The sequence below is a fragment of the Amblyomma americanum genome, chromosome 9 (assembly GCF_052857255.1).
Source record: "Amblyomma americanum isolate KBUSLIRL-KWMA chromosome 9, ASM5285725v1, whole genome shotgun sequence".
NCBI lineage: Eukaryota > Metazoa > Arthropoda > Arachnida > Ixodida > Ixodidae > Amblyomma > Amblyomma americanum.
Genome location: NC_135505.1, coordinates 114,288,004 through 114,313,109, shown reverse-complemented (window position 1 = coordinate 114,313,109; position 25,106 = coordinate 114,288,004). Strand labels below are relative to the sequence as shown.

Here is a 25,106-nt window from a genome sequence, read left to right as displayed (position 1 = left end):
CACGTGTGCTCGCGAAGCGAATAAAGTTTCTCCTTGAAAGTGTTACAGCATGTGGCGCCATCTCTAGCCGAATTCGTAAGGTAATTCAGTAAGTTTATAATTGTTGTCGCTAGATGACAGCAGTCAACCAGTCTTTTTTGCAAAGGTTGTTGTGGAGTTCTGATTCTGGTTCTGCATGACTGGTGCCGCACGAGCGAAGGAATAAAAGAAAAATGTATTCCACAGTAGTCTTCACAACCATCCGCAAGCATTCCATCCAAATGGCTTTCACTAAAAGCAAACTCAATATGTTTCTTGCAATGCCGCTGAATTCAGCCCCTGGAGCGCAAACGCTTGTGCTGAAAACTGAGACTCCAATACCGAGCGTACGACGAGGGAGAAATTCGGTACTTGCAAATCTCAAGGACGACGTTTTAGACGGGCTTGTCTAATCAATCGCAATCACTGCCATTTCCCGCGCAATCGCTGTTGAGAGAGTAGTTTCCTTGTTGTTATTGTGTGTTATTAATTTCGTTATTAGTGAAAACGCACAGTGTTTTGTTCGTGTTGCAACTGAGCGTTCTGGGCGTGGGGCTTACAAAATATTTCAAGAAATTTGCAAGAGCTAGGAAGTCTCCTCCCAGTCTTCAGATCTGTTCACAATTATTTTTGACTTGTTTGCACGGTATGTGGTACGTTTAATTTTACGGCGCCTGCAGGTGGCTTCTGTATTTTATTCGGTTGTCATGGTAACATATATGCAACAAACTGCACTCGTTTTGGTTGATTCACGCTCCATACCAGGCCTTACGGTGTAAAAAAAAATGTTTATCGGGTCCTTTTGAGAAAATCACGCGTACTGATGATAGTTCGGTCCTGTTGCGACAGCCATGTTAGCAAGCAAACTCCTTCGAAAGCGCTCAAGGACCGATGAGTGGTGTTGAGGAGAAGCCATGAATTCGGATGGCCGAATTGCACGTTTTCGGCCAAATTGTGGGCGCATCTGACTTTCAATGCTCAGGTCTGTTTTGCAAGTGGAGCTTGAAATTCGGTAAGTCCAGTCTGTTTCCCTGAATTGTGTTGGTCGTTCGTAGTCGAATATAATCTGTATAAACACGTACTGATTCAATTAACTTTTTGCGGCTTCCATTCCTGCGATATATTCAACTTCCGTCCTCTGCTTTTCTCGCTGTTGATTCCAAGCTCCTGTTACGACGGGTGGCGGGCGTTCAGCTGCCGTTGTTTTGTTTTTAACGACCCAATGGGCACTGAACTCCTTCCGACGTCCTAAGGACGTTCAAGACGTCCGTAGGATGTCCGAGGGAGCTCCAATGCCCATCGCGGAAATGGTTGTTAATAAGGTGGATTCAGGAAGTACGCTGTGAAAATTTCCTGTAAATATAATTAACGTCACGTAACGACGTATGCTTGCTGCATCGTTCCATAAAGAGAACAAAAATGCATACTCTACACGTCTAAAAGGTGCTTGCCGTTCACTTGAATCCTAGCCAATTCAAGCCCCTCCCACTTCAACTCGCGACCAGAGGTACTTCATGGAACAAGGGCACAGCCTCTATTTGCCACGGCAAACGAAGAAAGAGTTTGAGAAATGCACTGACAATTTCGTTGTGCGACTCCAAGTGAAAATTTTAATGTATGCATGTATTGGTCTAATATATTTACGTATTTTCTGAATAAGTCCCTATTTCAATTTGCCTAAGACGAAGGCACGTGTACAATTTGAAGCAAGAACAACACTAGCTTATTGCACGGCGAAAATCGCTGCAGACTTGAAATAAAAGAACGCCACGGGCAAACCGCCTAAGTTTTGCACGACACATTGAGGATGTCTAGTCGTAATATTCATTTAGACAGCTTCGACGTTCAACCACTCGCCACCAGTACATACAGGTACACCGTTAAGAGTGTCTGTAGAAGCCCACTGAAGGTTGCCTGCTATACTTGATAAGCGTAGATACTGTAAGTTCAGTGTGTCGTAATGACGCGCTGTGTTCCCCATGTCCAACATTCTGGGACAAAATTTTGAAAAATGGGAAAATTGTAAGATACTGTTATGGAGATCTTCAAGGTAATGGTCCGTTCTTCTGATATGTAACAAAATCGTTTTTTAAGTGTTTACATGGCATCGAACAGTTAAGACTGCTATTGAAAACCAACGGGGAACGCTTTGACGGTAGCAAAAACGTTAATAGAAAAAAAAGAAGAATGCCGTCTGGTGATCTGCAGTTATATAGATTGTTACAGTGAAATCTTACATTATATGGAAAAAAATTGCGTTCATCAACGTTTCCCCGCTCAAAAAATGCTCTTGTTCAGAATTGTTGTGTATCGAAGACGTTAATGCACTCATGTTTCAAATGGAGACTTCTTTAACGTTGATGGCCCTGCAAATGTGCCTTCCCAGCCCAAGGGAATCGGCTAGCTTATGAGATTGTCTATATGATGCGCTTCTTATAACTCTCATTGCCTATTAGTTGTCAACTATTCTGTGTTTATAATCTCGCTTAATTGGGAGTAGATCCCTAGCGCCATCTCACAGCATATTTTGAGCAGCACAACGCTTCAGTTTAATACGTATGGCTAAGCGCTAGCAGCTTGCACAAAATTTGTATTCTGTTCTGTTGTATTCTGTTGTTTCGTGCTCCCTGGTCTATAAATAGGTCAGTTTTTATTGATGTATACTGTACAGTGACACGGAACATTACCATTAGTTTTCCCGCATTGAATTTGTTCTGTGCAGGACTTTGAATACCAGGCTGTGAAAACGCTACATTTCCAGAGTCTGTTGATTTTGTTCAATACCCATTATAGTAGAAGTGCACATCAGGTCGCCGATTAAAGAACACCGCACATAGATTCAAGGTAAATTTCACGTTTAAAGACTCTAGTACTCTCTCCTGCTAAATTCTAGCCCTTTCGAAGAGACGAGTCCCTAGCGCCAGTAGCACTTTGTAGCGACGACACATTTAAATGTCAACTCTCGACTGGAGTCACTGACTTCGTCCGTTATTAATTCGCGTTTTCCTTTCTCAATTAACATTCCATTTAATAAAATGAGTGTTTTGCAGACCCTCGACGCCGCAGACAGGGGCAGCCAAACCAGGTTCACACTTAGCGTAATGAGCCAAGAGTGAAAAATTTTAGTACACTTTGTGGAGCGCTCTGTTGAGAGCACACTGGTTCCCTGTTAATGTGCCGGTGCTGGAAGAAACGAAGAGTTTTGCTCTCTTAGTAAGTGAGTGAATAAACCTTATTGGTCTAATGAAGGAGTCTTGCTGCTTGCCCGAAGATTACCGATGTCTTCCAGGCTGAGCGTGGTTGGCGCCCCTAGTCCGAGGCACCACTGTCCCTGGCCATCCGGCATGCGTGGCTCACTAGATCTCTTTGGACCTTGAGCTGGCTGCTGGTTAGCCGGTCCTCCCACTGCTCCGCATTTGGCTCTTTGTTACCTCGGAAAGCTACATTGTGTATGCATTCCCATGTGATATGATACAGCGTGGGGGTTGCCCCGCACCACGACATGAATCCCTATACTGCTCCGGATACATCTTATGTAGAATGTGAAGGTTGTGGAAGGCTCCTGTTTGGAGTCTTCTCCAACATGTCGCTTCATATTGTGTTAGCAGAGGATGTGGCTGGGGATATTTGCGTCTTCTGCATTTGATGAGGTTGATGATAGCTGCGGTTGATGTTGATGTTGATGAGGATAGGTTGATGTGGTTGAGGATAGGTTGCTCTCTGAAAAAAATTTGCGCTATGCTTCTTCTTTTCCTACAAACAATGCATCAAGCAGTCGAATCTCTTTGTGCACGACGCCTAAAATATGTTTATTTCTTTTTCTGAGCAATGAAATAAATCTTTCCTGATTCAATTTTTATTTACCATCAATGGCATAAAAGGATTACAAGTGGTAGGGGGTGGAGGGAATATCAATCTTGTCGCATGCACGATATTCAATGGACAATAAATGTAGCTTTGATAGTTGCAACATGGGGTTCTGATCCAAAGAAAGCATGAAAACGGATTGATCACATGACATTACAGCGTTGAATTAGTACCAGCTATTTGTTCGCCCAACGTCGCACTAATATCTCAACCTCTAACAAAAAAATAAAATTAACTGCAAGGCAGACACGTGTGAGAGCAGCGCGTCGGCTGAAAGCGCGGTGATATATGAGCAACGAAAGAATAGAAGATATAATTAGAAACAAACAAAGAAAGAAAGAAAGAAGGAAGGAAAGAAGGAAGGAAAGAAATGAAGAAAATAAATAAATAAACAAATGAAGAAAGAAAGAAAGAAAGAAAGAAGGAAGGAAGGAAGGAAGGAAGGAAGGAAGGAAGGAAGGAAGGAAGGAAGGAAGGAAGGAAGGAAGGAAGGAAGAAGAAGAAAGAAAGAAAGAAAGAAAGAAAGAAAGAAAGAAAGAAAGAAAGAAAGAAAGAAAGAAAGAAAGAAAGAAAGAAAGAAAGAAAGAAAGAAAGAAAGAAAGAAAGAAAGGAAGAAAGAAAGAAAGAAAGGCACTCTACAGTCGCCATGCTAGTACGTTACACGTGGAGGTTATATTTTTCGGTTTAAATAAAAAAGACAAAAATAAAATACAGACGAAAGTACGCTGAACGTATTAGTACGCTAGCGCTTGCGCTTTCATTCCGCCGGAAAACCGTTTCTGTTTGTCCGGTCCCTCCTTGACCTGTAAGAGCTGGGTGCCACCAGGGTGGCAGGTTGGCCACCTAGGCCACGTCACCTTGTGACTTCTTCACTACCTGCCCACCGGATTTCGAGCAAAGTACCCATAGTGGCAGGTGGCCGTCCGATTATGACTAATCGCGATATGTTGCTCGGGTATAGCAACCTGGGTCTCACAAGCCCCACCGGCGGCAGCAGCTGCCATCGCAGGGCAGTGGTGTGTCGCTTCACGGCTCCACCCTTGCGCCAGGAGTGGTGTAAAGACTCACAGGGATATATCAATATAAAGAATGACCAATTTTTTACGACAGTACAAGTGTAAAATGACGCAATGTCACGCAAACTCACATCATGTGATATATCAACCAAGGTAAGCCAGTTCAAATGGAACAAAGCCATAGAAAGTCAAAATAAGCCATGCAAAGCCAGGGCTAATCGTGCTAGCGCACGATCATTCGTGATTATAGCCCCAAGCTAAACCGCCCGTGATTTCTTTTTATTTGGTTTTTACCGAAAAAGCTCAGAATTATTCACATGTACGCCACATCTAGATCGCTATTTAATACTAGTTACACTCGTCCATCAGGAAAAATTAATGAAGTGCGAAAGCCATCGCCAGGGGAGACAAAGGTCAGAGAGGGCTAGAGAAAGAATGAAAAATAACTGCACCTTGCCCGCACTGGCAGCCGGGGGAGGAAAATACAGTCAGGTCATAAAGTCTCTCTATGGCAGGGGAGACATACTTTAGGATCGGAGAATAAAAATGAATAAAAATAAAGCTTCGTGCCCACACTGCCTTGGTGCCAGTGGTATTGTTGGATCATTGGAGGCCATGTGTCTTGTGCTTCCGCCTCGTATGAGGGAGGTGCGGGGTTCGATCCCCAGTGCCACCGTGTACACACCGGTGATACAATGGGTCCAGCTTTTCTCTGGACTGGTGCACGGCTCCTTTGAGGTGAAATGCTTGCAAAATGGATGTTCGACCCCAGCTTGTGTAGACGAAAAATACTTTTCCTCATTTGCACTCGTTGGCCAGAACTGCCTTTGCGCCGTTCGAATCCATCATCATCACCAGCGCTGGATTAAACAAGTTGGTAGGGCGTTTCCAGGCATTTCTCCGCGAATTCAGGCACATGCCGGCGCAGACCAGAAGTCTCCATATCTTCTCTAAGCGTCCCGTACCATAGCGTTGCGCTGTCTCTTTGCACATTGTTTTCATTTTGAGAGAAAGCGGCGAATAAATAGGACAGGATATAGAACGGACACAAAGAACCAACAGACACACACGTGTTCTGCCTCGTGTCCCTTCTACGCGGCAGCGTAAGGGACCCGTGTGGCAGAAAAGCCGATGTCGGCGTTGTCATCAGCGTGACAGAAAAATTTGTTACAAGAGCCTCCCATAGATGACGCCAGCCAAAGCATCGGCGCATAATAATAATAATAATAATAATAATAATAATAATAATAATAATAATAATAATAATAATAATAATAATAATTGGTTTTGGGGGAAAGGAAACAGCGCAGTATCTGTCTCATATATTGTTGGACACCTGAACCGCGCCGTAAGGGAAGGGATAAAGGAGGAAGTGAAAGAAGAAAGGAAGAAAGAAGTGCCGCAGTGGAGGGCTCCGGAATAATTTCGACCACCTGGGGATCTTTAACGTGCACTGACATCGCACAGCACACGGGCGCCTTAGCGTTTTTCCTCCATAAAAACGCAGCCGCCGCGGTCGGGTTCGAACCCGGGAACTCCGGATCAGTAGTCGAGCGCCCTAACCACTGAGCCACCGCGGCGGGTCGGCGCATCGGGCCATCAGCAACCGCGAGCAATGCTCCAAGCGCACGAGCCGCCGGCCGCCGTCTTCCTCCTTACCCTCTTATAAACTCGACATCAGACGACGGCCGCCGCGGTGGCTGAGTGGTTACGGTGCTCGACTGCTGTCCCGAAAGACGCGGGTTCGATCCCGGCCGAGCGGTCGAATTTCGATGGAGGCGAAATTCTAGAGGCCCGTGTACTGTGCGATGTCAGTGCACGTTAAAGAACCACAGGTGGACGAAATTTCCGGAGCCCTTCACTACGGCGTCTCTCATAGCCTGAGTCGCTTTGGGACGTTAAACCCCCATTAACCAAACCAAACCGAACCAGACGACGACTCACATTACTAGCGTCGCCTCTCAAGCTAACACGAAGCAGACTCGTCGCTGTATTCCTAGCAGCCGCAGGAATCGAACCCCTGGCCTTTGAGTCAGGCACGCTACCGCTACGTCACGGCAGGCACCTTGGTACGGCTTTATGTATATGCCTTGTGGCCTCTCACGTAATGATTGTAAGTGTGAAATAAAAAACTGCGTCCGTGTCTGCGTGGGCAAGAGGAACCGATGTCGCGTCATACCATTAAAGGAGGAGCTTAAGTGCCTCCCCCCCCCCCAACTTTTTAGAGCGAACGCTCTATAGTTCACGACCAAGGCTGCAAAAGCCGGGCCATCGATGAAGCCTTGAGCTTGAGTAAATAAATAAACAAACAAAAAATATTGCCGCGTCTGGTATTAGAGCCCGCGGCAGCGCGAACAGAACAGCTTCGCTGGCCACTGGACGAGAGCACTATACTATTGCTGCAGCCGGTCACGCATCGTGTTAAACTGCAACACGGTGTCGCCCTATGCACTGCACATCGTTATCGTCACCAACCTCGATCTGAGGCGCAAACAGATCAGATCAGCTCAACCTGGATCAAAGCTTCACCTGAGTTTAATATCGTCGCCAGACATGCCGACGACCCAGCATAGCAAAAACATGAGCATTGCCTTGTGTATAGCTTGAGTTCTTTCGTATGTGGTATTGGGTGTTAGCATGACTGTTTATAAAAAGAAATGTATTCATACAGAGCTATTTCTCCACCTGCTGCCTGATCAGCCAACAAGCAAAATGTGCTTAGGCAGATCAGAATTTATGAATATGTACGCATACAGACGAATGAATTTAGATTTGATTTGATATGATACCCGCCGCGGTGGCTCAGTGGTTAGGGCGCTCGACTACTGATCCGGAGTTCCCGGGTTCGAACCCGACCGCGGCGGCTGCGTTTTTATGGAGGAAAAACGCTAAGGCGCCCGTGTGCTGTGCGATGTCAGTGCACGTTAAAGATCCCCAGGTGGTCGAAATTATTCCGGAGCCCTCCACTACGGCACCCCTTTCTTCTTTCACTCCCTCCCCTATCTCTTCCCTTACGGTGCGGTTCAGGTGTCCAACGATATATGAGACAGATACTGCGCCATTTCCTTCCCCAAAAACCAATTATTTGATATGATTTGATGAGTCAACCAGGCTAAAAACATTACTTTCCCACCTCTACTCGGTTTAGCTTCGTTAAAACCCCGCCTTAATTTTTGTTTTCTTAGCGCTGTTCGCTTTCACAATACTGTCAAGAATTCACCTAGCAATGTATACATTTATGACAGATTCTCGTCATCCCGTCAGAACCGTCGCACTGTAAAGTAGGTTTCTTTTTACTTCACGTAACTAAATTCCGAAAGTTTCTAACTATAACGAGCCGTCTTCAATGCGAAACTATGCATAAGCCTCGTAGAAAAGTCACCGCGTTGGCCATGTGAACTGCGGTCAGCTGAATCCTTGTGGACTTTTGACGCAATCTCTTTTCTAGAAATTCGAAACTTTGTTCTTGTGGAGCATTTTCTGCGTTCACAGTTCCTTCCTTAAGTGAGACGGAGAGTAGCCGCTCGCAAGCGAAAAGATGTACACCTCGCTGCATTTCTTAAACCTAGACGAAGCGATTCGGTCATGAAGGCGACTACAGTAAAGGCTTGTTTGTACTCTAGGAATTTCTCAGAGGAAATCTTGAGGATTTCCTCTGAGAAATTTTCTCTATGATGTGAGGAAATAGTGCACATGTGCAGCTCGCTTCTTGATTTCGCTTGTTTACTTTTGTTTACGTGCATTTCGCGCAAGCAAATAGTAAGAAATAAACTTCCGTATACATTTTGGTACGACAACCGGATCACTTATATCTCGGGTGTTACCTTTTTTCACGGCGATATCATATCCTCTTGCTAAGCACAGCGCTAATGGCGACCATATCAGCATTAATTATCGTTATACATTTACTGCGTGTACTGACTAGTGACTAGTGATCGCGCAGAAATACAGCATATATCTGCGAAAAAAGACAGTTTTTCCTGTTGTAAAAAAAAATACTCTCCGAGAAAAATTCGAATATGGAGGTTTGCAATAAGCACCAAAAAAGAGCACCGAATTTTCAGAAGACAAAAACCGGAAACTCGAACTTCATGTTAAGCTACATTCCATCTAGCTCAAGTGCAAGTGTATGCTCCTGTTCTCAGACTAGTGCATGCCTAGTTTACTGTCTCCCTGGAACTGCACTACGGCGATGCTATTTCTGTCCGCGATTATTTCCTGAAACTACAGTCCCTCTGGTGCAATAAACATCCGTGGTACATTCTGAGGATCGATATGACGAAACTAGAGTTGCAAGAACCAAAGTTTAGTGTCCGTCAGAACTTAGTGGCAACGCGGTCTGACTGCACGTGAAAGACCTACATCTGGGGTCCAAATGCTGCAAACACTCCGAGGCAACTCGCACCCTGCAAAACTAGGGTGACAAGTTAAGTGCTTTGAAGCGTCCTATATTCCTTTACGTCTTAAATACGGTCGGGGACAAAAGTCTCTGGGCCACGTGTTCCACAAACGAGGCCGATACCTCTACTACAAGCTGGCGGCTGTAAACCACACTTGTGGAGGTGAAAGTCAAAATTTTGTTCTTTCACCTCCGCAGGTGTAGTCTCCAGCCGACAGTTTAATAATAAACGGGTTCGGCTAGAGAACGTGCAGTCCAGAGACTTTTGTCCCCGACTGTACAGTATGTATCCCGGCTTTTGTGTGAGCGCTGGCTTGAAGCTTCACTACCTTGCGTCAGTTCCCGGTGAAACAGTTCCTGGAGCAGAAGCGCATCTTCTTTTATTTCTGTTTATATATATATCTCTCTCTTCTTGTTGCCCAAGTATTTGAGCAGCCTGCATGTTGGTCTCTATCTTTTTCCAGGCTGCGTGTACAGTGCTGACGTCAGTCGTGTCTTACACGTGTAGGATTGACGTCACGCAAATGGCAGCCAGATGTTCCCCTCATTTTCGTCATCTCATGCTCTTGTTTCGTCGTTTATTACTACGGAAACCGTGCTTAATTTTCAGATATTACACCAGCTGCCTAGGGCTAAGAATTGAGTCGTATTTTTTATCGCGTTTTTGTGCAGTTGTAACCGCCGCATGTGTCAGTTTTGCTGGCACTGGCAGTTAGTTCTGTGTGCTTTGTCCTGCTTCCTCAAGTGACCTGGCGCGGTATCTCATTGGTTAGCGTGCTCGGCTGCTGAGCCTGAGGACGTGGGTTCGATCCCGGCAACGGCAGCCACGTTTCGACGTGGGCGAAATGCAAGGCTTCCCTCATAACCCGTCTAGGTTTGAGAGGTTATAAACCTATTTAACATGCCTTTTCTAAAGCATGGAAACGAAAGTAAGTATATAGGGCACACTGAATGTTGTGTTTGTAAGTCATAGACCTTTTTGAAATTATTAGAGCTGAATAGAAGAATTAAATACGTAAACGATGCCCGCAGCTCATCGTGAAGGTTCCGTGAAAGTTGCTTTTTCGTGACCTGCTCTCAAAAGACCTCGGAAATAGGAATTTTTTTGTGGTGATTCATGTTACACATACCTTGATATGTGGTCGCCAGATATTTAGTTTCGTTGGGTTAGCTTCCGTTAACACGTTTTTGCTTGTCTAAGCAACACGCTGGCGCATATAAAGCCTGTCGTACAGCGGAGCGCTACGGATTAGTTCCATCATCTCAAGCTCTGTAAATCTTGAGTACAGTGGCGTTTTATTTATTTTTCTTCCATCGTAATGCATTTTTCTTGGCTGGGCTCGAACTCGCGACGTTGTCACTGTGGCAAGCCGCCATAGCCACTGTCGGACTCTTGACGGATTGTGAACATTTATCTATCAGTTGCTGTCGGTCCACTGATAGTATCACTCCATTTCAGGGGAGAACTGGACACTCCTGGAGGGATCCAAGGAGGGGCAGACCCAGGTCGACAGACACCGGTACGACGACAACAGAGCTGTCTGGTGTCATCCCGTGGACGTCCACTTCAGCACGAGAGGAATCCAGGGTGAGTTGAAGGACTCCAAGCGTTTTCCTGTACAGATGTACAGGAAAAGCGCTCTTTTGTCACGCTCCGGCGAAGTGTGGCACACTTTATTTTCTTCGCCATGTATATCATAATGATTGACGTGTGTTATGTTCATCCTTAGAAAACTTTTTAAGTTTAATTACACCATGTCTATTTAAACGCCTCAGCGTGCAAACATACAGACCAATCATAAAAAAGCGACAGAGAACATGAAACAAATTACACGTCTAGAGACAGAGAACATGAAACAAATTACACGTCTAGAGTTTTCACCAGGCCCGGGTTCGAACCCGACCGCGGCGGCTGCGTTTTTATGGAGGAAAAACGCTATGGCGCCCGTGTGCTGTGCGATGTCAGTGCACGTTAAAGATCCCCAGGTGGTCGAAATTAATCCGGAGCCCTCCACTACGGCACCTATTTCTTCCTTTCTTCTTTCACTCCCTCCCTTATCCCTTCTCATATGGCGCGGTTCAGGTGTCCAACGATATATGAGACAGATACTGCGCCATTTCCTTTCCCCCAAAAACCAATTATTATTATTATTATTATTATTATTATTATTATTATTATTATTATTATTATTATTATTATTATTATTATTATTATTATTATTACCAGTCCTGCCTTGCTTATCTTAAGTGTTTGTATTGCATGGGACAACAAGGACTGCTTGAAGTTGGCCTGTGTGGGTAGATTGTTGTGTTCTAATGACAAAGGCGCTACTTTTACGGACAAAAGCACGCTTTTTGATTCTAGAAAAGGCATGCAAATTAAATCCAGCTATTACTGTAATGTATTTAATAAGTCCCGGACCAGGGCGAATTTTTCTTGAACTGCGAAGCTTCTGAGGACGCTTCTAAAATAAATGCGCTCAGATGAGCTCTAATGAGCAGTTACTCCCTAATTAAATTGCAGGTTCCGCCACCACCGGCTCTTTTCTGAGAGTTCCATGTATGAGGCCAGGCTTTTGTGCGGATCCCTGAGGCTCGACCACACTGTCATTCACTTCCAGACGGGGATCACTGAGTCCGTTTTGTCCTTTGCATTACGAGGTTGAATTGGCTGCAAAATTTTCGAATCAAAATTTTCAGCAAAAATGCTGCTTTCTACTGCCGGAACAACTAATTAACATAGCTTGAAAGAGCCGCGAAATTGATTTTAAATACAATGTAAAGTTAGATGGAGTTCCTTTTTCACTGCATACGTTTAGAAGCGAGCTATTGCCACGTTCATGTACATAAATTATGTGCCATTTCAGCGCACGTTTTGAAAGACACATCTTCCCAGCCAGCATGAATAATGCACTCTCACTGGCAAGGAAGTGAGTTTTACAGTTTTGTGTTACGACATACAACGCCAATTCGCTTTAGAGCGAGTAGAGAAGCAAGCACATCTATTGTTTTGAAACATGTTTTTCGCTTCCGCATCTACGTACCTCATATCTCGTTGCCCATCTGCTGGCATTGCAGCAGATGTTTTCGCATGAGTAAAGACAATGAAACGGCGAACAACGCGAGCACTCTGCAGCGCTACCCTATCTCGAGATTTTATAAGCACTACTATACACAATACTATACTATACTATACTATACTATACTATACTATACTATACTATACTATACTATACTATACTAAGCACTACAATGGCGAGAGCTAAGCAACAGCAAAGAGTGAAATGGAAAAACGCATCTCTTTCCGGTGAGTGGGTCGCAACTAAAACAAAAAACAACGGCCAGTTTCCGGCATAAAGGCAACGCGAATTCTATGCAATTGCCCAAAGGAAGAACAAAAATGTTATAATAGCCGTCTTTCGTGCAAGCAGGTTTACCTTCACGGACGGACGGACGGACGGACGGACGGACGGACGGACGGATGGATGGATGGATGGATGGATGGATGGATGGATGGACGGACGGACGGACGGACGGACGGACGGACGGACGGACGGACGGGCGGACGGACGGACGGACGGACGGATAGATGGATGGATGGATGGATGGATGGATGGATGGATGGATGGATGGATGGACGGACGGACGGACGGACGGACGGACGGACGGACGGACGGACGGACGGACGGACGGACGGATGGATGGATGGATGGACGGACGGATGGATGGATGGACGGACGTACGGACGGATGTTGAATGGAGGCTGAACCCTTTAAATCGGGTGGTGGCTCACGCCACCTAGCCATGACTCGTAAAATTTCGCTCTTGTCCCGATTTTCGCCACCAATCACATAACCTTCGCTTGGCTATTCCTAAACACTTAAAAACTATGTTTCCTTCACTCTCCTTAAACCCCATTGCTTTGGATAAATCAGCCCCGCTCCGTTCCACTGTAGCGTGAAGCCCTTTACAGAAAAGTGTCAAGTGTTCAGCTGTTTCCTCCTCCTCTCCATACGCAGTGCATAACCTATCTCGTGGTACCTGACTCGATATGTCTTAATCCGCAATACTCCCGTCCTGGTCTCGCATAACAAAGAGCTTCCCCTAGGATTATCGTAGATATTTTATTTGCTAATTTCCTTCTGTATTTTCCCAGCGCCGATTTTTTCACTGAGAAGGAGTAGGGCGCTCGGCTACTGATCCGGAGTTCCCGGGTTCGAACCCGACCGCGGCGGCTGCGTTTTTATGGAGGCTAAACGCTAAAGGCGCCTGTGTGCTGTGCAATGTGAGTGCACGTTAAAGATCACCAGGTGGTCGAAATTATTCTGGAGCCCTCCACTAAGGTACCTCTTTCTTCTTTAACGCCCTCCTTTATTCCTTCCCTTACGGCGCGGTTCAGGTGTCCAACGATATATGAGACAGATACTGCTCCATTTCCTTCCCCCAAAAACCAATTATTAATTATTATTATTAATTTACTGGACATTCAGCAACTAGCGCCATCTGTTGGCCGCCAGTGGCGAACTCTGCGCAACTTAACGGGGACATTTGAAACCATTAATTATGAAGAAGCGAGGGACTCGAGAGAGATTCTTAGTGCACATGCTGATTATCATGGCCGATTCTTCCTCCCTGGTTCAAAATATCACACATAAAAATGCTTCCTGTGCTTGTATCGCCTATATCCGTCTGTCACAGAAAATAAATAGGATGTAGCGAACATTCGAAATTCTGGCGATGCTTTTGCTGTTGAGCGCCACGCTGCAGGTGGTGGCGGGCGTGCAAACTAAAAGCGTTTGTCCAGGTTTCCTGGGCTGCTGTGGCCTTCTACCGCCTTCTGTCGCGTTCATGTAAACGCTGATACACGTTTACACACACAGAAAACAAAAATGGATAAGTGAACCGCTCTTTTCTGCTTCACGCAATCCCTGATCGTGGCAGGCAGGAACAGGCAAGCTTTGATCAAACAGCTGAATATACAACGGCCATTTTTCAGCGGTTGTCAGCTCCGTCGTTGCGCAGCACATGTGAAAACCGAATTCGCTTATTTAATTAGCCACTGTCGTCGTTCGTCTCCCGACTCATGGCTAGGATTCAGCGCGACGGACCATCGCGAAATGTTTTCAGGGCTTGTAGAATTACGCACTTTGTAAATACGTGGATTCGTCAAGAATAAAGGTCTACAAGCGAGAAGCTCTCGCGCAAAAGGAATTGAGTTGCGGAAGGTTGCAATCAACCCGTCTTGACTTGAAAAAAAAAAATCGGTGAATGATTATAGAGCACTTCGACGCGACTGAAGGGGGAGACAGAAAAATGTTTTTGCGGTAACAGCTTATCGGGATGCTAAATGGATGTGATGTTCTGCAAATGGCTTCGCTTATTCAAAGAAAGGTTAACGTATTTAATTTGCAGCATTGTAGTAAATCTGTTCTAGAGGGTCATGGAGGTGGACTGCATCTACTCAACTTTTCCGGAGAGTGCTCCGTGACTGGCTGCTGCGCGAGCATTGAGTTATCATGCTAGCCGACGGGGAGGATAGTGAGAGGGGATAGTAAGAGTAGGACAGGAAGGATAGTAAGAGGGGTGTTAAAGAGACACTGAAGAGATACAGAAGTAGTACTGTGCCAGTATGGTACCGCTTTCTTATGCCAAAGAAACCATACTCATCGAAGACGGAGATTTTATAAGGTATCATGCTAGCCGATGCGAGCAAGAGAGGACAGTAGGAGGATAGTAAGAGTTGGACAGGAAGGATAATAAGAGGGGTGTTAAAGAGACAATGAGGAGAAACAGGTGTACTGTACTAATAGGGTACCGCTTTCTAATGCCAAGGAAACCATCCTCATAGATGACGGAGATTTTATTAGGTATCATGCTAACCGAAGAGAAGTATACTATGGAGAATAGTAAGGAGGATAGTAAGAATAGGACAGGAAAGATAGTAAAAGAGGTGCTAAACAAACACCGAGGAGAAACACAAGTTGTTGTTGTGCACCATTAGTGTACCACGTTCTAGCTGAAGAGTACAGGGCTGATCGGCGGTAGCCTGGAGACGCTTGTCGTACTGTGTGCACAACCTGGCTGATGATAATGAGAACTTAGACGCAAGTTACACGTCGGTGCTGGGTACATACACTTGAGCTTGAGTACGGGCACTTCTAAGAGCAATGTGGACGTGAAAGCATTACTTTCATGTCTGCGGGTGCATTAAAACGTTTACCTGTGTTAACTTCTCGACTTTCAGATTGGCCGAAACTTGTAGTACAAGTGTGGCATCAGGACGACTACGGACGGAACGAGCTGATCGGCTACGGATCCTGCCACCTTCCCAGCTCACCAGGATTTGCCAAGGTGGACTGTGCTACTTGGAGACCCGTGGGCACTCTCCTGGAGGAAGTGTCCAGGCAGTTCCTCGGCGGCGGATTGCACCTCAAGGATCCGGAGGAGGTGCTTGGGCGCGTTGGTGACCGCTTCCGCTTACGCACTGAGGCGATGGGCACCGTACACTTGGAACTGTACGCCGTGCACAGAGACTTCCACAAGTACGGCATAGAGGCCTAATACAGCACGTTAGGTCCTACTCCACGACGCTGTTAGGCCAGAGAGGCGTCCAAGAAAATCGGCAAAAACTTTGTAGATCTCATTTTCTCTCGTTTCGTGAGTGCGTCCGTACTGAGACACAACGACTTTCTGGTGCCAAGCCTAAACGCGACGAGGTTAATGTTGGGAGATGAAAGATATACCATATCGTATACTGCTACTGCGGGTTTTCTCTGGTGATATTTTTCTACTGAACATTACCATTGATTCCGCCTAACATTGCAAGAAGACAGATGTGTCCAGATGATATATTTTGGACGCCACTTCTATGCCACTTCTCGTGGTATGAGTATTCTACTACGCATTTATCCAAGCATTGATCATTCGACAATTCGGTGGCCGATCCAGAACCGAAGATGCGATTCCTAGCGTCCACGCTTGCGGCGAACTTCTTACTGCTGCTTTTAAACTTCTGGCTTGCATTCAACTCGATTCCTTTCGTCCGTGCCAATGAGTCAACAGAGGTAACCACAGAAGATTCGAAGGTTACCACGACGCTTGCTACTACAGCCGAAGAAACGTCTCTGCCGACACAGACCACTGCCGGGACAACGGTGACGCAAGCAGTGACGGACAGCACTACGTCACTTCCTTCGACGACAACAGCGCCGCCACGTCCCACGTTGCTCGTGACTCCCAGTGAGCGCTGTCCCTGCGACCTCACGGCAAACTCGTGTGACGTGAACTGCTGCTGTGACGGCGAGTGCAGTGCGGATGACTCCAGGGCGTTCCAGTTCTGCGCGGACAAGGCGCGCCACGAGCCGGACCTGAGGTACTGCACGAAGCGAGACCTGGTCTTCGCGAACAGGACCCTCTTTGAGAAGAGGCCGGTCGGCGACCTCTTGTGCGTCGTCATCGACAACGTGAAGAAGAAGGACGTCTATCCGGATCCGCCGATGATAACGACGTTGGCCGAGGCACACGGTCTACTCAAGGACAGGGTCAGCCACGAATGGACTCCCACGAGCCGACCGAGGCTTCAGCTCCAGGATGCATTCAAAGCCGGAAGCACTCTGCTGAGGGTTGACGACCAAGGAACCGCTGAGGAATGGAGTGAGTTCGCAAGCCTTAAGCCAGTTTCTTGTCTGTTACTTGTTTTTTTTTCTAGTCAGGGATAACAATCCACTTTTCTCTAAACACGAATGCGCCTGTATTGGAGTAAAAAAGAAGTAAGTTATTCTCCAGTACACTCATTTTTATACAAGAGTGTGCGCTAGAGGGCAGCTTACTCTCTTTTTACTACTATCTATTTAGAGTGTTCTTGCATGAACGGTTAAAAGGTCACTGAAGACAATCCCACCCACTTCTTGTTCTTAGTAAAAATCGATTTCGTGTCTAATTTTGCCGGATTTGCTGATGTTTGTCGAGCATAAAAGGTGCGTTTTTTGCTGGTTAAATTGAGTTCAAATTTCAAAAGTGTAACATATCTCCTGCGAGTCCATTCGAACTCGTGACGTCAAGACTGAAAAGGATTCCGTGATCACCGTTTGAAAGCGAATGATGATGTAGCCGAGACTCAAGGATCCGTGCGCGCACGCACACACATACATACACATCACCACCATCATCAGCAGCCGCAGCCTGACTACACCCACTGCAGGGCGAAGGCCTCTTCCATCTTTCTCCAATTAACCCTGTCCTTTACCATTTGCGGCCATCGTATCCTCGCAAACTTCTTAATCTCATGCGCCCAGCTAACCTTTCTCCGCCCTTTGCTACGCTTACCTTCTCTTGGAATCCACTCCGTTACCCTTAAGGACCAACGGTTGTCTTGCCTTCGCATCACATGCCCCGCCCAAGCCCATTTCTTCCTCTTGATTTCGGCTAGGATGTCATTAACCCGCGTTTGTTCCCTCACCGAGTCTGCCCGCTTCCGGCCGCTGAAGGTTATACCCATCATTTTTCTTTCCATAGCTCGCTGTGTTGTCCTTAACTTAAGCTCAACCCTTTTCGTTAGCCTCCGTGTTTCTGCCCCATAGGCGAGCATCGGTAAGATAGAGCTGTTGTATACTATCGAGGAGGATAATTGTCGAGGACAATAACTGGAATGACGTTTCCCTCGCACTCTAAACACGAATATGCCTGTTATGGGAGTAAAAAGATAACAAGCCGTCCTGTATAGCGCACTGCCTTTAATAAAAGTTAGTACGATTTAGAGGACAGCTTACTGCCTCTTTACTCTTCTGTTTAGCGTGCAGAGTCCCTGCTTTATGGAATGCCGTATCAAAACAAAACAATATGGCTGTCATCGTTCCCCACAGCTGTCATAGCCAATATACGGCAAACGGTAAAGACGACGGAGTCTGCGCAGTGCGCATTACGAATTGTTATGCTTCTCTTTGCGTAAAAGCAAAGAGCACTGTCTCTGTCAAAACAACAAGAGCCTCAACAAATGGTCTTTTTGTGAGCGATTGTGTAGTGTCGCCGCACTGGTAGTTACGATAACAACGTGCTCAGAGCTGTCGTACTTAGGATGTCGAGCTTGCAAATTTCGCTCGAGAAGATTCCTTTTCGGTTCAGCACGCAAATAAATACAAAGAGTTGCATAGTTCTTGTACAAAACCTGTCATCGATTGTTCTAAGTGGTTCTGTTAACGTTTCATTGGAATCCATTGTCATCTTTATTAAGTTGAACCTACTTTTCTGGTGAAAACTGAAAGCAAGATGTCTTGTTGACAGCTCTACGAAGGCAAGTTAATATGCCCAGCAAATGTGGACAAAAAAAAATTCTTAAACAAGATAGAGGTTATGAACGCTATTTTTTTTCGTATATTGTGTGATTTCACGATAACAATCAATATATTAGCTGATCTCGCGTCGAAAGGCTTGAATTTTTTTCTATTAACGATTTTGCTGTCGTCATAAACGTTCCCCATTAGTTTTTGGTGGCATTCTTAACTGCTCTATGCGAGCGATGGAAAAAGTTTGAAGAAAGATTTTTCCACTCTTTATACGTGGGGATACGAAGATCGTTGTCGCAGTAAAAAGGGATTTGCAGCGGGGTAAAATGCTGTGCGGGGGGGGGGGGGGGGGGGGGGAACTATCACATGTTGGCTATTATATAGCGCCAAAAAAATATTAAGAACATCAGAATAAAATATTCGACGCCGAAGAAGCATCCCTTGTGCAAATGAACGTTTAAGGCCTGTAAAGTGTCTCCTGTGCTCGCACGAAATAAAAAACAATGAAACATGATGTCTAAGAGTAGCTTAATCCAGAGATAATGAAAAAGCAGAGAAAACAAAGAAATAAGTTGTAGAGAGTCAAAGCGATCACACGACACTGCAGTGGATGTGAACATTTTCAACATTTATCATTTCATAAAAACAAAACTAAAGCCCATCCCTTCTTGCTAGTGTTATTTCGAACATGTTTTTTTTTATTTCGTGTTTAGTGTTTTCAATTGCAGGCTACCGATTGCAGTTTTCCTCTATGTAGTGCTAAAACCTCGATGCGGCCGAAACACTTCCCACACGGCCGTACATGTGAGGCATTGCATGTGAAAAGATTTAGGGGAAAAAAAATTATCATGTCTTGTTAGTAAAAGACAGTGTCCATCCAGCCGCACATGCTGTTCTACCGTAGGATAAAACTTAAAAATAAAAAAGCACCAGTTGATAAGAATGGCCGCAGTCCACGGCGTCCTGTTTTACTATCCCGGTCAAGCACAACAGGAAGCGAAATCAGCTTTTTATCTTTCACTGTCAAAACGTCAGAGGCATAAATATTCTTGGTCTCGAGATGAGCTTCTTGTTCATCTAACAAGAAAAGCTTTAACAGCGGTCTACTTTTTGTCACTCAGAAATTCTGTTCGGCGGTCCCGGATGTTTAGCCCCGCCGACGGTCGCCTTTCTAGCGTATCTCTCTAAGACAGCACGCATCACTTTCATTGCAGGACTGCCGACCAAGGTCTTCAGCGCCCGCTGCGATGCTACCGAGGCGGTCATCTACCTCCGTGACATACAGCTCGAGTGTCGGCGCCGTGTCGGCACACTGGAACAGTCGTGCTCGTCGAGACCCGAGCTCTCCGCTGCCTCCTATCACAGCGGCTTCGCGATCCGTTCGAGCCCGGACGAAAAGGCTAAGGTGGAGGCCTTTGTATGCTCCGAGGGCTCGTGCGTTGGTGCCAACGCCACCGACACCGCTCCTCGTTACGTCGACGGCGCCTGCGTTCACGTTGTGTCGGACGTGTCGTATCGAGTATTTCACAACGGCGCAGACGGCATTGTCAGGATTGAGGCGTACTTGAAGTTGGAGACCGTTAGACCCGCACGGACGGAGTTTAGCCAAAAGTTCAGCGTGTCCTTCGCTTGGGCTTCGAGTAAAGAAGCCGAGACGTTGAAGGTCAGCGGCAACCCGGGCTATCTGTCGGGGCTTCCAGTGTTGGCGGGCTGCTTCAACCAAAACGGTTCGGCTTGTGGCAGAGGCGAACATTCCGAGCTTTACCTCACGATTCCAGAAACGGAAGACGGCGACTGTTCCTCCCCGATAGTAAGGACAAAGATCAAGTTTCGCACTAACATCAGAACGGGCTGTCTTCTGCGGCCGTCGAAGTTCCAGAACTGTTCGGCCGTGTTAGAAACGCTGCTGTCCTACGTCACCGGTATCAGCCGCTACGTCACACACGTCGCGAGTTTCGGAAACGCTAACAGGTCCCTAGCAGCGGATTTCGTTCCTATCCTGGTCGAAAACCCGCCTCCAGTTGATTCGAGAGCTACAGCGGCACCGTCGCCAACCGGAAGTGACGTGTGCCTTCTTCCGGCGACGCACGTCCGCGTTCGCATTATGCACGCCAAGACGGATCACGCTTCCGAACCCCAAGCGAAGATTGTTTCGGTTTTGCGTTCGTACGGAGGCGCGGCGGAGTTGCGCCTCTCCCCGTCCTCCTCTTCCCGACACCGCGCTCCGACGGAAGTGACGTACATCGCCAGCTTCGTTGACGTCACACCGCCAAAGCCGCGCCGCATCTTCGCACCGCCCCCGACGATAGACGCGCGGCTGCCGCACGACTTCTTCTATCCCTTCTTTCTAGAGTCTGCTGCAGCGGCCAAATGCCACGGCCGAGCAAGTCTCCTTTTCTGCGCTTTGTCCTTTGTCGTCGGCGTCGTCGCCTTCTGGCGGCTGTTCCCGCTACTGGAGCATTGTTAGAGCGTTGAACATCTGGACCGTCTCGTGTTGTGTGAAGGTGCTTCAAGGCCAACACTTGCTGTGGCGACCTTTTTGGCGCGGAATAAAATGCGGCGTAGAGCGGTGATCTGATTGTGAAGGGAGAGCGGCGTTCAAGCTGTCTTTCTCCGAGCCTGCCTGCGCAGCCGTTAATTGTTCCGCGCTACAGAAAGCGCGCACATGTCGGTTGGCCTTCGTTATTAAACGGTTATTTGCGCAGCTGCAGCTCGAGAGTGCTTGGAAAGAGGCTGACGGACAGCGTGCGAGAAGTTTGAAGTGTGTTCTTTTCATTGCAAGCTATACAAAGTGTAAACGGTCTGCTGTATGCGTGCTGATTGTATTCCACCGGTCGCCTCGTGTGTTTGAACTCAATAAAATGTTCGAGTGTTTCGTGTATTTTGACGCTACTGGAGTCTCGTTAGCCCGGTTTGGTGGAAATATTCGCAGTGAGCAAGCTGGCATTGTGCAGTGTCGCTTGCATTCCACAACACAGGCATAAGCTATAGCGGTGATATATGAGAGGCGAGAATTCCGAGCACTCAGTTCTCGACGGCTCACTGCAGTTTACAGGGAATTAAAAACTAAATAAGTGGTGAAGATTATTGCTTTTCGAGTCCCGTTCAATGAATATTAGTCCCAGACATATTCGAGGAACTTGCAACCTGCTTTCCAAGAACAGCCTCTCGATCAATATGCGTGACAAGTTTCGATATTGTGAGTCACTTTGCAATGCGTCCGCTAACAAGCAAGGTCTAGCGCACTTTCGCAAGTTTCTAAAGTTGAACAATCCATATGAAGCTTTTGTTCAACCCTAAAGACGAACATCAAACTGTCGGCGCGTGCGCAAACGGTGTGTAGACGGCAAGAAAGAGTTATCAGAAAGAATTAGCCGGTCTCTCAGTGCAGTCTTGCTTCCTGAATTATAAATGAGGCCCTTCGTTTTCGGGTTTTATTTTATTTATTTCTTAATTCGAACGGTCAAAATTGGGCAATATTTTTCGAGCTGAAATCCTGGTACAAATCGCGTTATTCAGAAAAAAATTCCGTAGTTCGGCCTTTTTTCGGCTGACTTTTTGCAGCACAAGACAGTTTACTATACCACTTCGTACTTGTGGTACACATAAGATGCCCTATTATTTACTCATTTTCTCATAAAAAAAAACATGGAAATAGCGGGTTCCACTGAAAAATTGTTTTCCAATAAAGATTTTTTTTTACTTAATCAACTGAAAATATTTCTTCGCTGCCGTTACCAATCTCCTACTGTGCACTACCGCGTCTGAATGAGACCGGCCTTTCTTAATTTGTACAGTGCGAAAATGTTCAACATCACAGCAAGAAATTGAAACGTGCAAAGTCCTTGCTTGGATCAGGGCGTCATTGACTCCAATAAGACGTCCGGTCGGCAGCCATGCTCTGGCCTCTCGTTTCTAAATCATCCTTTTTCAACTTACCCTCACATTCATCCGCCTCATGAAAATGAGCACTGAAAGCGGTCTAGTGACCGAAAACACCCCTCTCGAATAAGCATTAGATGTCCATCAATTTTTTCTTGCGGCGTCTTCATTTTTCTCAAGTGGAAAACCAACTTTCTATAGAAGCCTCATTATCGAGGAGTAACCGCGGGTTTAACCCGATTTTTAAGAAATATGTTCGTGGTGCTAAAATCGGGTAAAATCGAGTTTTACCTGAAAACAAAGGGCCCTTAATTATAGAGTGCTGTACTGCCAGAAAAACAAGGCCATATCACGCATCCCTTTTCAACCCTAACCACTTAGAGGCCGTCCTACTTAACGCAGTGGGCAAGAAATAGCTCTTAAACAGGGCCACCGTGACAGCTTCGACCAATGGAATCCTGAAATAGGGACTCCAACCACGGGGTTCGCCCTCAATTTGTTCAATAAACATTTTAAACAACAACAAACCACCGCTGGTTAAGATCACAGTATTCCGCCTCTCGGTGTGATGACAACAGCAACACAAAAAGAATATATATATATATATATATATATATATATATATATATATATATATATATATATATATATATATATATATATATATATATATATATATATATATATATATATATATATATATATATATATATATATATATATATATATATATATATATATATATATATATATATACCTCCCAGCGGAGACCAGAAAATCAAGTCTCGTCAACAAGTGTCCTTCGGAATGGCGGCTGCATCGTTTAGTAGAAATTGATCTGCTGTCCAAATTATCTTGTTTATTCTATTTATTCATCACCAGTATCATTATCATCATAAGCGTGTCCTGACTACGTCGACTACAAAGATCTCTCCCATATCGGTCCAAATAATCCTGCCCTATGTTAGCTGTGGCACCTTATCCCTGCAAACATCCTAACCTCATCCGCCCGGCCAACTGACTCTCTCCTGCCCCGTGCAACGCTTGCCTTCTCTTGGAATCGGCTCCGTTACCCAAAGAGCCCATCGGTTATGTTGTCTTCGCATTAATTGCCCTGCCCATTACCTAGCACGCATAGCATGATTTTAACACGCGTAACTTTCCTGATCTATTGTTCTCTCTTCCTTTCTCTAAACGCTTGTACCATTTTCCTTTCCATAGCTCACTGCGCTATCCTGTACTTAATTTCAAACATTAAAAAAAACTGTCTGAAGCTTTATTATTCAGGGATACTGGGAAGTTTTTATTCATGACTTGACAATGACCGGCAAATTCACTCAGCCCATTCTTACGCATTTAGTTACTTCACCCTCCTGGTCCGGGTAAGCGGTTACTACCTTCCCTAAGTAGATGCACTCCCTAATACCTTTCAGTGATTCATTGCCTATCGTAAGCTGTTGTGTCATTCCGCGATTATTGAACATACTTCAGATTTCTTTATATTAACTTTTACGCCCACTGCTCTGCGCATTGCCTGTTTAGGTTCTCGATTGCGCCATGCAATCTTTCCCCGGAATTGCTCGGCTTATTTATGTTACTACTAAAGGCCCTTCCAGCAAGAGCATAAAAATGGTTGGGTGGAGGGATTCCATAAATTTTGGTTACAAACCCATGAAACAATTGGAGCATAATTAAACGATGCACTGAAACTAGGAAACTTCATTTTTCCGCTTCGATACTTACAGAATATTTTGTAAGAAACAGAAGCAGCAAGTGGGTTACATGCAATGAAATGCCAAGAATGGACGTATCCAGCACCACTCCGTCTCTCACGGTTGCATTAAAACGCGCTTGCCATATTAGGAGCAGAAAAGAACTCAAAGTAGGCGATGCAAGTAAATTCACCCTACCAATATGGCGCCGCTGAAAATCCAGCCGTCGATTTCAACAGCAGAAGACCGTTCCGGCGAGCAGCAGCGTCGTCTGCTACAACGCAGCCCCGCCCCTCGAAGCCAGGCTCGGAGTAGCAGACGACGGCGGCAGGCTGTGTAGCAGACGACACGCGAGGCGCCGTCGCTTTCTCCATAACACCACATGACGCTCTCCATAGCGGCCGGTTAGAAAAGCTCGTTAAACGAAAATGAATCTGTCGCTGCAATATCTAACCCGGCAATTCTTCTTCCTTTTCTCTTTGTTACGTCTTCCTCCCACCTCGTTTCCGCGGCGAACTCTTTTTTTGCGTCTTTCGCTTTCCTGTCGCGGCGCTCCAGCAGCGACCGTGCTCGTGCGTGCGTCTGTGACGTCCGGTTCCGCCCCCCAAGCAACCAATCAGCGCCCACAGCGTGTCACGTTCGAAAAAGGAGGAGAAAGAAGTGCGCCGGTCCATTCGCCATGTGAAGCGCTGTACAATTTGTTTTTTTTTCGTGGCCCCGAAAAATAAACGGCTATTCCCTCAACTCGAGCTACTACTCGACTCGCTTCATTACCGCGTGCGAGGAAGAACTGAGTCTCGCTCGGATGGCGAAAACAAGTGCGCCCTATTTTTTTCTTCCTTTACTTGCCTCTCGTTCGCGCTCGCGCCGATAGCCGGCCCACGCCGGACTATTTTGTGTCGCGGACGAGCGGTGCTTGCTACGCAATGGC

The 25,106-nt window shown here is 46.1% G+C and overlaps 2 protein-coding genes across 2 annotated transcripts; both read left to right on the top strand.

Annotated features, from left to right (window-relative positions):
• Positions 1-771: 771 nt before the first annotated feature.
• LOC144104144 (B9 domain-containing protein 2-like) lies at positions 772-15,861 on the top strand. The gene is made up of 3 exons (XM_077636978.1): positions 772-1,030; positions 10,760-10,888; positions 15,545-15,861. The coding sequence occupies exons 1-3, from the start codon at positions 943-945 to the stop codon at positions 15,859-15,861; spliced, it is 534 nt and encodes a 177-aa protein (XP_077493104.1). The 5' UTR covers positions 772-942.
• A 384-nt stretch (positions 15,862-16,245) lies between these two features.
• On the top strand, positions 16,246-21,434 carry LOC144104143 (tectonic-1-like). Its single transcript, XM_077636977.1, has 2 exons — positions 16,246-16,953; positions 19,796-21,434. The coding sequence occupies exons 1-2, from the start codon at positions 16,257-16,259 to the stop codon at positions 21,046-21,048; spliced, it is 1,950 nt and encodes a 649-aa protein (XP_077493103.1). The 5' UTR covers positions 16,246-16,256; the 3' UTR covers positions 21,049-21,434.
• Positions 21,435-25,106: the final 3,672 nt, after the last annotated feature.

Coding starts and splice junctions, on each gene's coding strand:
- LOC144104144 (XM_077636978.1), top strand. CDS start 943: ATGGCCGAATTGCACGTTTTCGGCCAAATTGTGGGCGCATCTGACTTT. Junction 1,031..10,759: donor CAAGTGGAGCTTGAAATTCG/GTAAGTCCAGTC, acceptor ACTCCATTTCAG/GGGAGAACTGGACACTCCTG. Junction 10,889..15,544: donor CAGCACGAGAGGAATCCAGG/GTGAGTTGAAGG, acceptor CTCGACTTTCAG/ATTGGCCGAAACTTGTAGTA.
- LOC144104143 (XM_077636977.1), top strand. CDS start 16,257: ATGCGATTCCTAGCGTCCACGCTTGCGGCGAACTTCTTACTGCTGCTT. Junction 16,954..19,795: donor AGGAACCGCTGAGGAATGGA/GTGAGTTCGCAA, acceptor CTTTCATTGCAG/GACTGCCGACCAAGGTCTTC.